This window comes from Hydractinia symbiolongicarpus, chromosome 4 (genome assembly GCF_029227915.1).
Source record: "Hydractinia symbiolongicarpus strain clone_291-10 chromosome 4, HSymV2.1, whole genome shotgun sequence".
NCBI lineage: Eukaryota > Metazoa > Cnidaria > Hydrozoa > Anthoathecata > Hydractiniidae > Hydractinia > Hydractinia symbiolongicarpus.
Window position 1 is genome coordinate 26,621,837 of NC_079878.1, and position 13,539 is coordinate 26,635,375.

Below are 13,539 nucleotides of genomic sequence, written 5' to 3' on the forward strand. Positions count from 1 at the left end.
AATATAAAATAAAAAAAATATTTCATCAAATGATACATAGTTTACAAGTCGTGAAAACATTCCTTTACAACACAGCAACGCCACCATATTGCGTAATGTTGAGGTGGCAACGATATATAGAACATCAAGTTTCCAAAATATTTAACTACATATATAGAAGGCATAATCTTCCATTACATACATATTTTCAACATAGATGGTATTAGCGAAGAAAAAAATTGCTATCTCGTAAGCTTCACAGTACCATACTTATAAAAACAGACATGGAATGAAAAAGGAAAATCCGTTGAAACATGAGACACCAGGGAATACTTCTGCTGATAAAATATGACCACATAGCAAGCATTGTACCAAATTTTATTAACAAAATATTTAACAGTTCAATATTTTCACGTGTAATAATAGCCTAAAGCTAAATTTGAAGTGATGGTGGATAATAAAAAGTTAAAAAAAGCAATCTAATTATTATATCTTCCTTTTTGAAAAAAACCATAAAATAATATATTACATTGCAATAAAACAGTAAATTTCACTCGGCGTAAATAACCACAAAGATCGAGTTATTAGAAATATGACAGGCGATATTAGAAAGGTGTACATTTTAAAAGCTACTTTATGTAAAGTTACCTTCAGAGAATATTTTCGTGGTATCTTGATTTCGTGGATGGAAGAAGGTTTAGAAGGCAAAAAGAATCTACAATAATATATAAGAAAGAATACTTTGACATTTTTCAAGAACATGGAACAACCAGCTCGCAAATTTCATCCCCCAGATTTTATATTTTTCTTCAGTTAACTCAGTTAATTTTAGTGGTAATCCAATTTTTCGCCAAACGCGCATTTCTGGTGTTTTAAAAGATATTTATTATGGCGTGTTAAGTCCGCAATATCTTATTTCTGTAAAAAGTTTTTTCCTTAAAGTAAGAATGTGATTAAACAGAAGAACGCAACTCAGTACTTGTGGTAAAATGTTGGCGATCAGAAATTGAAAGCCATTTTTTCTTTTTTTTCAATGTCACAAAAATACAGCGCAAAGTGAAATAATGTGAAACTACAAATAGTTCGTCACGCATGCGTAAAGCTGAAGACAGTATTGGTACAGACCTGTTGTTTGAATTTATTGTTTGTTCGAACACTGCGGATAGATAGCATTACGTAAAGAAAATATTCGGGTACAGGCTAGCTAGAAAGATCGAGAGCACAATGTAATGAACTAAAGTAATAAGTGAAAACATGTTTAACTTTTAAGGTCGCCATTTTGATTCGCTTTTTTTTGTTCACACAATTGCAGCATGAAATATCATTTACTTTTTGTGTCAAAGCGGAACCATTCCGTTTCGTATATCGGATATGTTTGGGTTAGTATGAACAGATACTCTACCAGTTAAGAAATACGAAACGATCTCTATCCACAAAGTGTGAAGATGGCCCAAAATAAAGTAAAATATCAAAGAATAAAAGAAAAAAAAAGAAAAAAGCAGGAGTACTTCCATATATTATCACAACCTTCCATGGCTTCACATTAATTTCCTATGTGTCGGCTGCTTATTTCGCTCCCGGAATCTTTTTAGGTCTCTCCTTGAAAAACGACCGACGTTAAAATGGACCGGAGATAGCATATATCCAGCGAAATAAGGGCAGACAAAACACGGTCAAGTAAACATGTCCGTCCATCCAGTGTGCGGTCACATCATTCTTGAGAAATTATAAATAAATGATTTATAGACTATTTTAAAAAGGGCGGTATCTCACGGAAGGGCGGTATCTCACGAAAGGGCGGTATCTCACGAAAGTACGGCTATACTTCTGCGTTTGGATTTGATGTCGTCCACACTGTTTGATCGATACACACGTCTAGAGGTAGGAAACTGCTTCTCGTCGCATAACCGTGAAATAGCCTGTAACAAGAATATACATCTTTAAGATATTTTAGGACTAATGCAAAGGATCTAATAATCGTTTTGGGTGTTTTACTTGGGGGTATTTTACTTGGGTGTGCATCACTTTACATTATGAAGCTAACTCAAATCAGTAGTAATAAAGTTTTGCTTGAACCTATTGTCATGTGAGTCGAAACTGAGCAACTTAAAACAAAATACCTGCGGAAAAATTCCCTTGTCTGTTTACTATTCACGAATTACAGATAGTAAGCGAAGAATTTGGATTCTAATTGGGTTGTAAAAGACAGATTTATTTCCTGACCTATGTACACGGTGTGCAAATACACATTTAATAAATGCTGGCTTGAAGGATCTGGAAGTAAATTGCGGACGCGTTGGAAAGCAACATTTAGACTGCATAGTTTTCACTAGCGGGGTTGCACGGTACCAATAAAGACACAAAGTGGATACCAAAAGTAACTGACCTCTAACTTTCTTGCTCTTCTTGGGTCAAGGGGCTGCATTTGTAGTTGGAAATTATTCCTCTCAGCTAGAGCACGAAGGTCGAAGTAAAATTTAGCATAAACACTTGAAGGGACGTTTATGTTATATTGAAGAAGTTCTAAAAACACGCGTTCGAGTTCATTCCTAGAAAATAATAATGCAATCAAATACACAAGGGTACCTTGGCACATGAACATTCTATTACAAGCTCAAAATTTCTGATTTTCAAAACAACATTTACTCATTTTCATGACCAGTGCAACAAGCAAACAAATATGGTCAACCTATATATGTTTTCGTCACACTTAATTTTTGACGGGCTAGTTTCTGTCAACTTCTCATAATTTCGTCCCTTATGAATTGGGACAAATAAGGTCAGTGACAAATAAACAAATAATTTAAGAGATTCCGTCAAATGACAATTAGAAATTCTAACTTTTTGCAGATCCTCGTAACCATTTTTTAAGGACATTGTTCTAATATCGTATTAATTTTACCAAATTTCTAGACTCTGTCTAGCTGTTCAGACTAAACGGAAATCTTATGATTAACGTAAAATAAAAATGAGATGCTTTTGAAATGAAATTCTGTTCCATTTCAACAATGCTCTTTTAAATATTAATAACTGATTCGAGCATAAGTACAAAAATATTTGGTGTTCGCAAATCTTTTCAATATTGATTCGGGATCGCTTTTCAAATCACATTCTCAACATCAACACATCCTAAATTCTTTTACAACACGAAATTCATACTCGAAAATTCCATCAAAGAGAATAATAGATTCGACATGATTTTAATGCACCTGCCAAGTTTGTTTTCAACTCCAAACAAAAATCACCTTGTTTTACCATACTTTATTAGGCCCTAGAAATGTTATGCAACTTAATACGTAAGAAGCTATATTTATTTATTTTAGAAGAACGAAACTAAGTCACTTACATATCTTCAACGGCTATATCACGTAGAATCTGACAATAATCAACATTCCAAACTAACAGAGAACGACACATGGTCACAGAAATGAACAGATTTCACAACTTAAAATTAAGGGTAAAATTAGCTTCTAATACTCAGAAATTAGATAATTGAGGCAATGTTTTGGCGATTGCAGACAAGAAGTGTCCACTAAATCCTTTTCTCTGGCACTCCTGACATTTTCCTGATATAGCTTGTCTGAATTGGTGACATTTTCATTTACTTCGAACTATTTTGGACCCAAACTACTTATTTACAACAATCTAAGATCACACTAAAAATAAATTTAATCACAACGTTTTCTTTTTAAAAAAAAATGAATGTAAAAAGTAATACTTATTCTTTAAACACAGATCTAAAATTCAAGACGCCAATATTTAGGAAAATAAAATATTTCTGATTGATGATTAAACCTAATCTTCCGGACATTTTTCTGACATTTTGACAATATTATGACAGTTCTCGACATTTCTGACAGAGTGAAAATCTTGTATGAATATTGCAATGAAAAAAAGATCTCCCTACCAGCCTGGTCGTCCCATACTTTTGAAGCCAGTAATATTGCACCTAAAACTATTCTTTTCCAGTTACTTGGGTGAAGGTCAATCTCTGCATAGGTTATTAATCGTTCTAAATATATCTGAACAAAAAAGAGAAGAAAATAAAGAGAAGCAACCTTAAAGAAACCAAAAAAAGGGAAAAAATAGTTTCAAATTTTCTGACTTTTTATGACTAAACAATCAAATAACATCAACCCGTGCTTGTGAATGTGGTGCCCACCCTTGCTGACTTAGTAAAAAAATTCTAAAATGTCTAGATAATGAAACAATCCACACCATGACCTACAAAGATCTGAAAATTAGTGTTTATATCAGCAAAAATAAGTCTTATAAGTTGGCAAGTGCACAGGACGCGTTTCTTATATAGAAATATAGTTGGTAAAGACTATTATAAAACTGTGGCTTTCTTTTTCAAACATTATACCCAGCAATGTGGTAAACAACTTGGAGTTCTTTAACAGGTAAAGATATTAAGCTATAAGAGTCTTATCAGATAATTGACGATAAGATTTTATTAAGCATGAAAATTAGCTTGAGAAAGCAATTTCAATATTTTTATTTGTTTTCTTTATTATAACCTATAACATACCAGAGTAATTATTGCACATTCTGCAGTCAGTTGAGCAGCACTAAATAATGTCTTAATAAACCGGTACACATGTTTATGTTCAGGATTTATTCTATTGTAACTCTCTGGAACTGGATCCTTTGACAGGGGATGCAACTTTTCGTCAAAAATATCCATCAAGTGTACATTGCCTTCTCTGTTTTTGACATGGTAATAAATAGCAAGTGAAACACATTTTAACATCATTTTTAAGTTTGGTTGACTTGCTGTATTATCGTCTATAAATATTGTGGAACATGAGTTTGATTTCTTTAAAGCATTTGTTTTTGATGGCCGGTCCGGAGAGTACATGGTATGTCGCCGCGAACGTTGCTCTTGAGTGTCTGAAAAGAAGAAATTAACTGTACACAACTCTCCCTAATAATTGAGGCTTCAAGGAATCTAAAAAAGCAGTTGACACATATAAACAGTAGACATAAAAGTTGAGTCACAACATCATGATAAATAATTCAAGACCATCTCGATGTAGCACAAGGGAAGGTAACAAAAGTACTTACATCTTGTTTTGCTAGACCTTATTTGGGATCGATCCAAAAATAAAGTATCTCTGTTGTCTGAAAGTTCTATAATAGGTGAAGAGTAACGCATACATAATACAAAAATCACTAAAGAAATTATTATTCACACACAACACATGATTGCTTACATAGATATTTTTGGTAGGTACAGACTGTGGTCAAAATACATAACAAACCAACCTAATTCTCTTTCACTGATATGGGGTAACTCCACAAGATCTCCGCTTTGAGATTGTAATGGGTGATCTTCATCTCCATGACGAAGTCTGCCATTAGAAAGACCATCTGTGGACGTGTCGGTGCAACAAATATTTCCCATAGTGCAAATGTTCTAATTAATTCTAATCATTTTCTTCTCTCTTTATCTACATGTTGTTTTATGATGCAATGCAATAATGCAATAAAACTAAAAAATAAAAATCTATGTGAAGAATCAAATGTGAATATTAAAACAGGTACCAGCAGAAAGCTCAACATCATCCAGATCTAAATAATAACAAAAAACAAAAACATCATATCCTTAATAACACCATAAAATTAATATTCTAGATGTAAGAAGGATATTGGACAAATTTCTAGTAAAATATTATATCTTGGAAGGAAGGATTTTAAATGATCTCTTAATAAAACATTAAGATATATGTCAGCAACATTTTCAGAGTTTTTTTTATTGAAGATACTAAACTGTTACAGTGAAATAGTTTGAAGGAAGATGTGTGGTCAGCTTTTTATGAAATTATGGTAAAATAGTTATGATCAGTTAATTACACAATCAATTATCACCTCATAATCTTCATTTAAAAATCCTGTGTCACCAGCCAAAACCAATCTTATCTGTTTTTTAAAGGATGCAAGAAGCGCAGACATTATGTGAATAAAAAAAACCCTAAAAATTCAACTTTGGAGAATCTTACAAAACAATTTTTTACTTGCACATTGGTGTGAAGATTAGTCCCTTAAAAGCTACAAAATTTTAATCTCTTAATATTCTATATCAAGAGATTAAAATTTTGTTGCTTTTAGGGGACTAATTTTCACACTAATAGCTTCAAGCTTGTCAATAACAGCCTTAGGAATCTCTATAATAATATAGAGACTGTGTGTATGTGTGTGTCTGTCTGTAACACGCAAAGTGGATGTGTTCATTCTCTTTTAATGTTGCCGAAAAGTGCCTAATATGTTAATTTTTCTGACGTTGCAGTGCGACAAAAATAATACTACTTTAACGTCAATATCCTATATTAAATAAATGAAGCCATTACAGTTCACCTAAAACTTTGAGGCTAAATAACTTGGAAACGAGGTGGTGACATCAATGGTTTTCACCGCTTGGGGATCATATAGGACCAACTTGGGTAATTTTCTCCAACCATGGTCCCCAAATCCGTTTCGGAATAAAGGGGTTGATGACGTCATCAAAAAACTTTCAAACCCTAATATCTCTGCAACCATTTCTCAAAAGTACATGATCCTAAGGTATACAAAAGGTATACAAATTTGTAAGGAATTTTAAACTTTTGTATCTCCTTAACCATTTGTGAAAAGTGCGCGATCCTATACATTATTTTGATCAGAGTTTCGAGCTTTACACAATAGAGGAAACATGAAAACAATTTTCTAAATCTTTTTTTGGTGGATGAGTTGTTGTCATCAAAATGCAAATGAGGCTTCTTTTTCATTTTTATTCTGCCTCAATGGATTTTTCCACGGGCTTTAATTATTGGTTCAACACATGTAGACACCTATAGTGTTAATAATGATAAGCACAAAGAACATAGTAAAGCATAATTAGGACATAGTAGGAGGACAATTATTAAAAAAAATTGGATAACGATATTTCAAACCATAAAACAGGTTAAAACAGTTTTAAAAACAAACGTTTTCAACAACGACTGTTTAAAACGTTTCACATGTGTAAAATTACTTTATAATAGCAAAAAATAGCTAAAATACGACTTTGGAACTGTTGACAAAAATGAACAAAATTTTGTCTCATTTTTTAAGATATAAAGGCTTTTTGAGACTAGGCTTTGTGCATACCATGACACACAGACAACATACTAGTATATACAAGAAATTGCCCATTCAGCTAAGAATCAGCACAATTTAAGAGTTTGTGGGAATATATAGTATGTGCCAAGGTCTGAGATTTAGTAAAATTTGATTTGCTACAAGAATAAAAAAACATACAATGGTACTAATTAGCTAATATGTGGAAAGAACAGCAAACCCACCAGGTATAGCAACAAAACTAGTGGCATATGGTTTAGGCCCACTCTAATTCTCTTTTATGCTGGGCTGGATTTACCAGCCTTGATAGATGGTGTGTTATTCTGTGTGTCCTCCTAACAGAGTATGGTGATTTAAGCCTGTGTGTGACAAAATAAAAAAGAAGAGAGAAAAAGGAAACAAAGAGATGTTGTAAAAAGAGAGGACACAACAAAGTGAGATTTTCGCTAGTTTTAGAATCCCACCCACTTCCTCCAAATATCCCTTTACCAACATCACTACATTTACCTTATTCCGTGAAATTAAAATTTGTGTTAATTTAATGACTGTTAAAGTGCAGTGTTAATTTAAAAACTGTTAGTGTCATGACTCGTTAATTAAAATGTTGTTAATTCGGTGACTTTTTTAATAAAAGCATAAATAATACAATTTTTTTTGCAAATTTTCTACTATTTCCTTCCCATCGGACGACGGCTCAACGGTGTTCTTTTTTTAGCCATCTTTTTAAAAATATAGCCTTTGTATCATCTTCATACTCTGATCCAAGAGGAAAATTAACTGAAACCACATTTACTTCCAGGATTTTTAAATTCTTAACATCGTCTTTTAAAACAACAAAAAACTTTTATATCGATTTCCAAACGTTAAGCGAGACGTTAAGCTGAGAATGATGATGATGATGAAACCGCCTTTTAATAGAGGAAACCGCTTCACTATTTAAACCATGATCGTGACGTGGCAACCATTGAAGTTGATCTTTGCTTGTTAACTTCAAAACCAGAACATGCAACTCATGGAAAGCATTCCCAAACTGAAAAAGGTTGTAGCATCATCACTGCTGGTTAGAGGCAAAGCAAATAGTCAGATCAACATGGGCCCATTTTTGTAAAATTACAAGTTCATATCATACGAAAAAAGTTACTTACTGTTAAAAACATTTTTCTTTTCTTTCTCAAATTCGTGTTAAATGCATTTTTGAAAACAGCCTTGCACAACAGCGTGTTTTTCAAAATAATTTCATTGAACCGCGTTAATTTCATGACAGATTTAATTCGCTCTAATTTCTTGACTTGTTAATTTCATGGAATAAGGTAGTTCCTTATTAATAGTGTGGTTTGTACTGTTCTGGGAAGTTAAAGCAATTAAATCTTTTTTAAGTCCTTTCAAATTTGTTTTGTTAAAACGATTTGTCAACAACTTTAAAAATGATGATATGATTTTGAAATGATCATTATTTGTAAAAAATCAGAAAAAAAATTGTGGAGACTGGGAGAAGATTGTAATTTGAGTTGTATCTCTGGTTTTTACTATCTCACCTGCAAGGATAGTATTGGTGTCCTCCTCTCCTAACTGACTAACCAAATAACTATGTCCCAAATGGCCAATTGCAACGTCATCAAAAAGCTTTTTTTAAGCAATTTTTTTTTTTAGAAAAACTGCCTTTAGGTGGATTTGAACCCAGGACAACTGGGTTGACGTTAGGCTGCGTTAGCCAATGGATTACGCCTGGAATAAAAATATTTAATTTGACAATTTACCTGCTGGCGAATTAACGCAGAATGATTTATTGATGCAAAATAAAAAAGTTTTTTAGAATTTTTTTTGCGAATGATTCCTCTCAACGAAATAAATTTGTGTTGTGACTTTCAAGTTCTAAGAATAATCCAAATGAATTTCCCCAATTACAGGTATTTCATAAGAGCTTTTAAGCATTATTTTCGAGAAATGGCTAAAGGCTTATGGGACCTAAGACAGGCTTCTCATTTTAAAGGTACATGATTGCGTTCCTATCGCGTACCTGAATTACGTGAGGTACGGGAGGAACCGCCTACCTCCGTTGACAGATTACTTTTAGATCTGAAAATTATTGAATAATCCTGGTCCTTTTAATCCAAGAGCAAGCCTATTCATGGCCAACCTGACCATTATAGCTAACTCACCAAATCCTGACTTAGTTAAAAGAACTAAGTAGACAAAAATCTTTTTTGCCTGTCCCCTTCGTCGTTGGTAACCAGGTCTTACACAAGAAATCTAGCCATGCGGTTCTTAACTATTGCAGAGGAGCACCAGGCCTCGTCAGGAAGAAAAAAGCTGGCGTGTGAGCTTCGCACGTCATGATACTTTTCAATCATGTGAGGCGTGCAATGTTCGCACGGCATAATTATTAATGGTGTGCGATGGTGTGTGCTTATTATTGGTCCATTTTTTTTCACAAGTAATCATAGAACTCGCATACAGGAACACTAATTTTGCCATGTTTTCAAGCAGGTAATTTGTTGCGACAAAACTAAAATGTGCGATGCGTTCATTGTTTATTTTTTTAAAAAAAAGACTAACTCAAACAAAGAAAGGGCTGCAAGACGCCAACTTTGTAATCGTAAAAGTAATTACGTGGTTAAACAAAAGACTAAAATTTTTATGACGATTTATAACAAAATTATTTTCTTTAGCTAAAATAAACAAGACAGAAAATTTTCTTTGTAACACCCTCCTCCGTTGTCTTTCTGCATGTGGCAGTTGATCACCATAACTATAATTAGATTATCATGCTGACTCTGTGCTTGGAAAAGAACATGCTGGAAGTGATTTCACATAACGAAAGTAGCGAAAGCATTTAAAGAAGTAGACAGAAATGTTGAACTTTCAAATTTATTTTTTAATTTTTTTTAATTTAAAAAGAGCAACTAAATTAAAAAATAATTAAATGTTTTTCATTAATATAACTTGATATAAATTTTACTTTTTTAAGATTTACTCGCGAGTAGTTTAATTTTAGCGTACTCGCGTTATAAAAAAATTAATCTTATTTATTTTACTCGCACTCGCATTGTAATCTCACTCTGAATTATTTTACTTGCATTTATTTGTACTCGTACTCTCAAAGATGTAAATAATTTACAACTTTCGTCGTCAAAAAAAAGTGTTGTCATTGTATGAACAATCACACAAATTATCATCGTTGGTTTCACTCTCATCATTGAACTGAATATTATTTATTTTGGTGTGCGATTAGCGCACGCCAAGGTATTTAGTATTATTTTTTGGTATGCGAAGATCGTACGGGAACATTCAAACATGGCGTGTGTGGGCGCATGCGATCGAGGCCTGGAGCACAGATAAAGCAAGTCTGCAAAACTGCACTTACAGGTATATTGGTATAATTTATATAGATATTTGATAGCATATACCGTCCATAAAATTTAATGCCTAAATTACACGATTACTTTTCTTGCTAAATTTCTTTTTTTACTGGCAACACAACATGGGCATGACATGATATCCTTAGCCTTTTAAGTCAATAGGATACTGGGTTTGATTTGAGGTAGTGGTTCCAGTAGCTAATTTTGATATTCAAAGTGTTAGGCGCAATTTGTTCTTTGGTTTACAATTTCTAGCTTCACCATAGTTATATTTTACATCATGACTTGCAGACCAGATGCCTGTGCAAAACTGAGACGCTGTGTAAAGTTGATCACAAAAAGATTGGTAAGGTTCCTAAAGGATGGTTGCATGTACAATGCAGCCAATCTTCCATAGCTCTAAATCTTCAATTGTGCATTGTATAGGGTGTACCAAAACTCTTACACTCTTTGACAAAGCCTCCTTTCCAAGTTATTTACATTAGAAAATAATAAGCTGTGAGAATCTTGCATGAAGGAAGCATTTTTTTTCAGTTTATTTGCAAGTAAAATAATTGTTAATAGAAACCATTTAGTTTGAAAATGATGAGATGGTTTCCATCTGCAAAACTGGTAAACAACAATAGAGAGCACATAATTTAATTATCTAGTGTGTACAATAAAATTATCACCTCGAACAATAACCCAATTTTTTATTTATATTATACAAAACCTATAAAATTTTGAAAATATCCACCATGCTGGAACTTATTTTTAAGAGAAGATTTTTATTAATTCGTTTTGCTAATGTTGCGACTAATTTTTGAGCAATAGAAAGAGATACATGGTGGTGTTTGCAGATGAGTCAGCAAGTATAAAATTATAACAGACTTTAAAAATAATTCCAGTGGGTCTTAATTTAGAACAAACACATCAGAGAATTGAGATGTAAATCATGTGACTAGGACGTTTCACCAAACTCAGTTTTCGCTCAAACCTGCATAAAATCTAAAGCTATGAAGTGAGCAGATTACCATATCCTCGCCAGAGTAGTTTGTTTTAGATAATCATGTATTAAGGACAGTATATACTAGACAGTAGAAACACTCTAAAATCACGTTTTTCGTCCTTCCTGGATACAATTGACAAGGTATATCCGGCAAAATTAGCGAAACTAAGCACATAAAAAAATAAATCACTATTACTGGTGCTGTTGTGTATATGTGCACTAAAGAAAGAAGAAGAGGTTTTGAAAAAAAAAGAAGAAAAGGTTTAGAGATTGATTGAATTTTGATTATTTTAAAGCTCTGATGGTTAAACCTGGGACTGGGTGTTCAAAGTTAGTGTTAAAGCGAGGGGAATCTGCGGAAAAAATTACCAGGATATATATTTTTTATCACAATTTTTGATACAAAGTGGAAAGAACATTATATAAGCTTGCTGCATATTCTGTTTGTATCCTTACAGTCATTACCCACCATTATTATTGCGCTTTGGCTTAAATTTCCAGCCATGAGTGTCAAGGGTCCCAAGAACTTGTTTGAAATGAAGCATAAAATGGATAGATGCAATGTTTTTCCAATTTTTGAGTTTTTATTTGCCAACCAACTGATCCTACATTTAGGGCTTAAAGGCCTCAACCACCACTTATTTGTGACACCCACGGGGAATCCAAACTCAAGTTTCCACAGGTAATGTTGATTCCATGTTAGGGGGTGGGTAAAGGGTCAAAATACTGACGTTATTGCCAATTATAAAAAAATCACAACAGCTGGCCTGTTCTTCCTAAACATCCAAATATTAAAATTAAACTTTTTTATCATCGAATCAATGTTAACCGTGGCACCTGAAGTGTGGATGGCAAAAAGAGTAAAAAAATGGCAGTGCAAAATAAAGCAAAAAACAGAACATGTGATTTAATTAAAAAAACACACTGCTTCAGTTGTTATTAAAAATATTGTTTATAATTTTGTCACAGTCATAGCTTCAACAAATTAAACCCTCATATGTCTAAATAACCTTAAGTGTCAAAAGAGTGGCAACATATAGATGAGTTGTGAATGTTTACAAAGTTACATATATGTGTGCACATCTTCAGAGGCAATGAAAGAAGGACCACATAAATTTTTTTTGATATATCTTTAAATTTATAGATTTAAGAAATAAACGATCTGAAAGGAGCTGGAATTGGTTTTTCTTAAATACCATTTTATCTTTTTAAAATCAGGATTTTAATTATTTCAAAAAGTAAGTTGCTTTTTTAACTTGATTTCTTTAATCTTTGAGGTCTGTTCTTTATTTCTTGCCTGTGTGCATGCCTGCCCATAGCCATTGTTTTAGACGCAAAATCAAAACAACTATTTCACGCTGTAACTCATCTATAGATGAATTCCATCATGGTGTTATTTGTTTACTTTTTAGTTGTAAGCTTTTTGGTTCCAGCATTTGCGTGGTAGGAAAAAAGGTAGTAGGATTTGGTGAAGAGAGGTCTTTTCCTGTCAACTTCTTCTCACGGAAACATGCATTTGAGGTTTAAATTTTATCTTTTCTAGTTTGTTTGAATTTATTTAAAGTCCTAAAAATGCATTCATGTGAAGAAATGGACTGAAAATAACTTTGCTTCACCTAGCGCTCCATCTTTTTTCCAGTGCCGAAAAAAAGGTTATCGCTTGAAATGCGATTCGTCTATAAAAATAAAAGGCACCTGTTTAGTCAATGTATTTTTCTAGTTAGTTTCTGAAATGGATAGATTATAGTTTGCTGTTCCATATAGCTACATAGAAAAAAAGGTTCTCTAAACCTTAAAACTAACAACACAGTAGCTTTAACTTCATCACAGTAATTTTCAACCCAAACCCCATCATGAAATCAAGCCCCAGTCTATCAATCATCATCATCGTTATCGATTTATTTTAAGGATAAATACAAGTAATCTATAAAACACCTTGTGAATATAAAATAAGGTACAAAAAATCTAAAAGGTCATAATAAACAAAGAATACATTAATTTTGTTAAAAATAGTTATGTTGTAAATAAAAATCCTGGCAGTGCAACCGGATACCATCTTGAACTCCCCTAATCAAAAGCAAAGTAAACATTCCATTTTAAATACCAAGATCGACT

The 13,539-nt window shown here is 32.9% G+C and overlaps 1 protein-coding gene across 1 annotated transcript; it reads right to left on the reverse strand.

Moving 5' to 3' along the window:
• Nucleotides 1-4: 4 nt before the first annotated feature.
• Nucleotides 5-5,571, reverse strand: LOC130642125 (cyclin-Y-like protein 1). Its single transcript, XM_057449208.1, has 7 exons — nucleotides 5,248-5,571; nucleotides 5,047-5,112; nucleotides 4,511-4,872; nucleotides 3,887-4,001; nucleotides 3,326-3,377; nucleotides 2,366-2,528; nucleotides 5-1,898 (listed from the first exon to the last, which is right to left on the reverse strand). The coding sequence occupies exons 1-7, from the start codon at nucleotides 5,384-5,386 to the stop codon at nucleotides 1,785-1,787; spliced, it is 1,011 nt and encodes a 336-aa protein (XP_057305191.1). The 5' UTR covers nucleotides 5,387-5,571; the 3' UTR covers nucleotides 5-1,784.
• Nucleotides 5,572-13,539: the final 7,968 nt, after the last annotated feature.

Bases quoted from the DNA above. Each gene is read 5' to 3' on its own strand.
- LOC130642125 (XM_057449208.1), bottom strand. From the start codon at position 5,386: ATGGGAAATATTTGTTGCACCGACACGTCCACAGATGGTCTTTCTAAT. The intron at 2,529-3,325 runs GTAAGTGACTTA...ATTATTTTCTAG, and splicing joins GATATAGCCGTTGAAGATAT to GAATGAACTCGAACGCGTGT. The intron at 1,899-2,365 runs GTCAGTTACTTT...TTCTTGTTACAG, and splicing joins GAAGAGCAAGAAAGTTAGAG to GCTATTTCACGGTTATGCGA.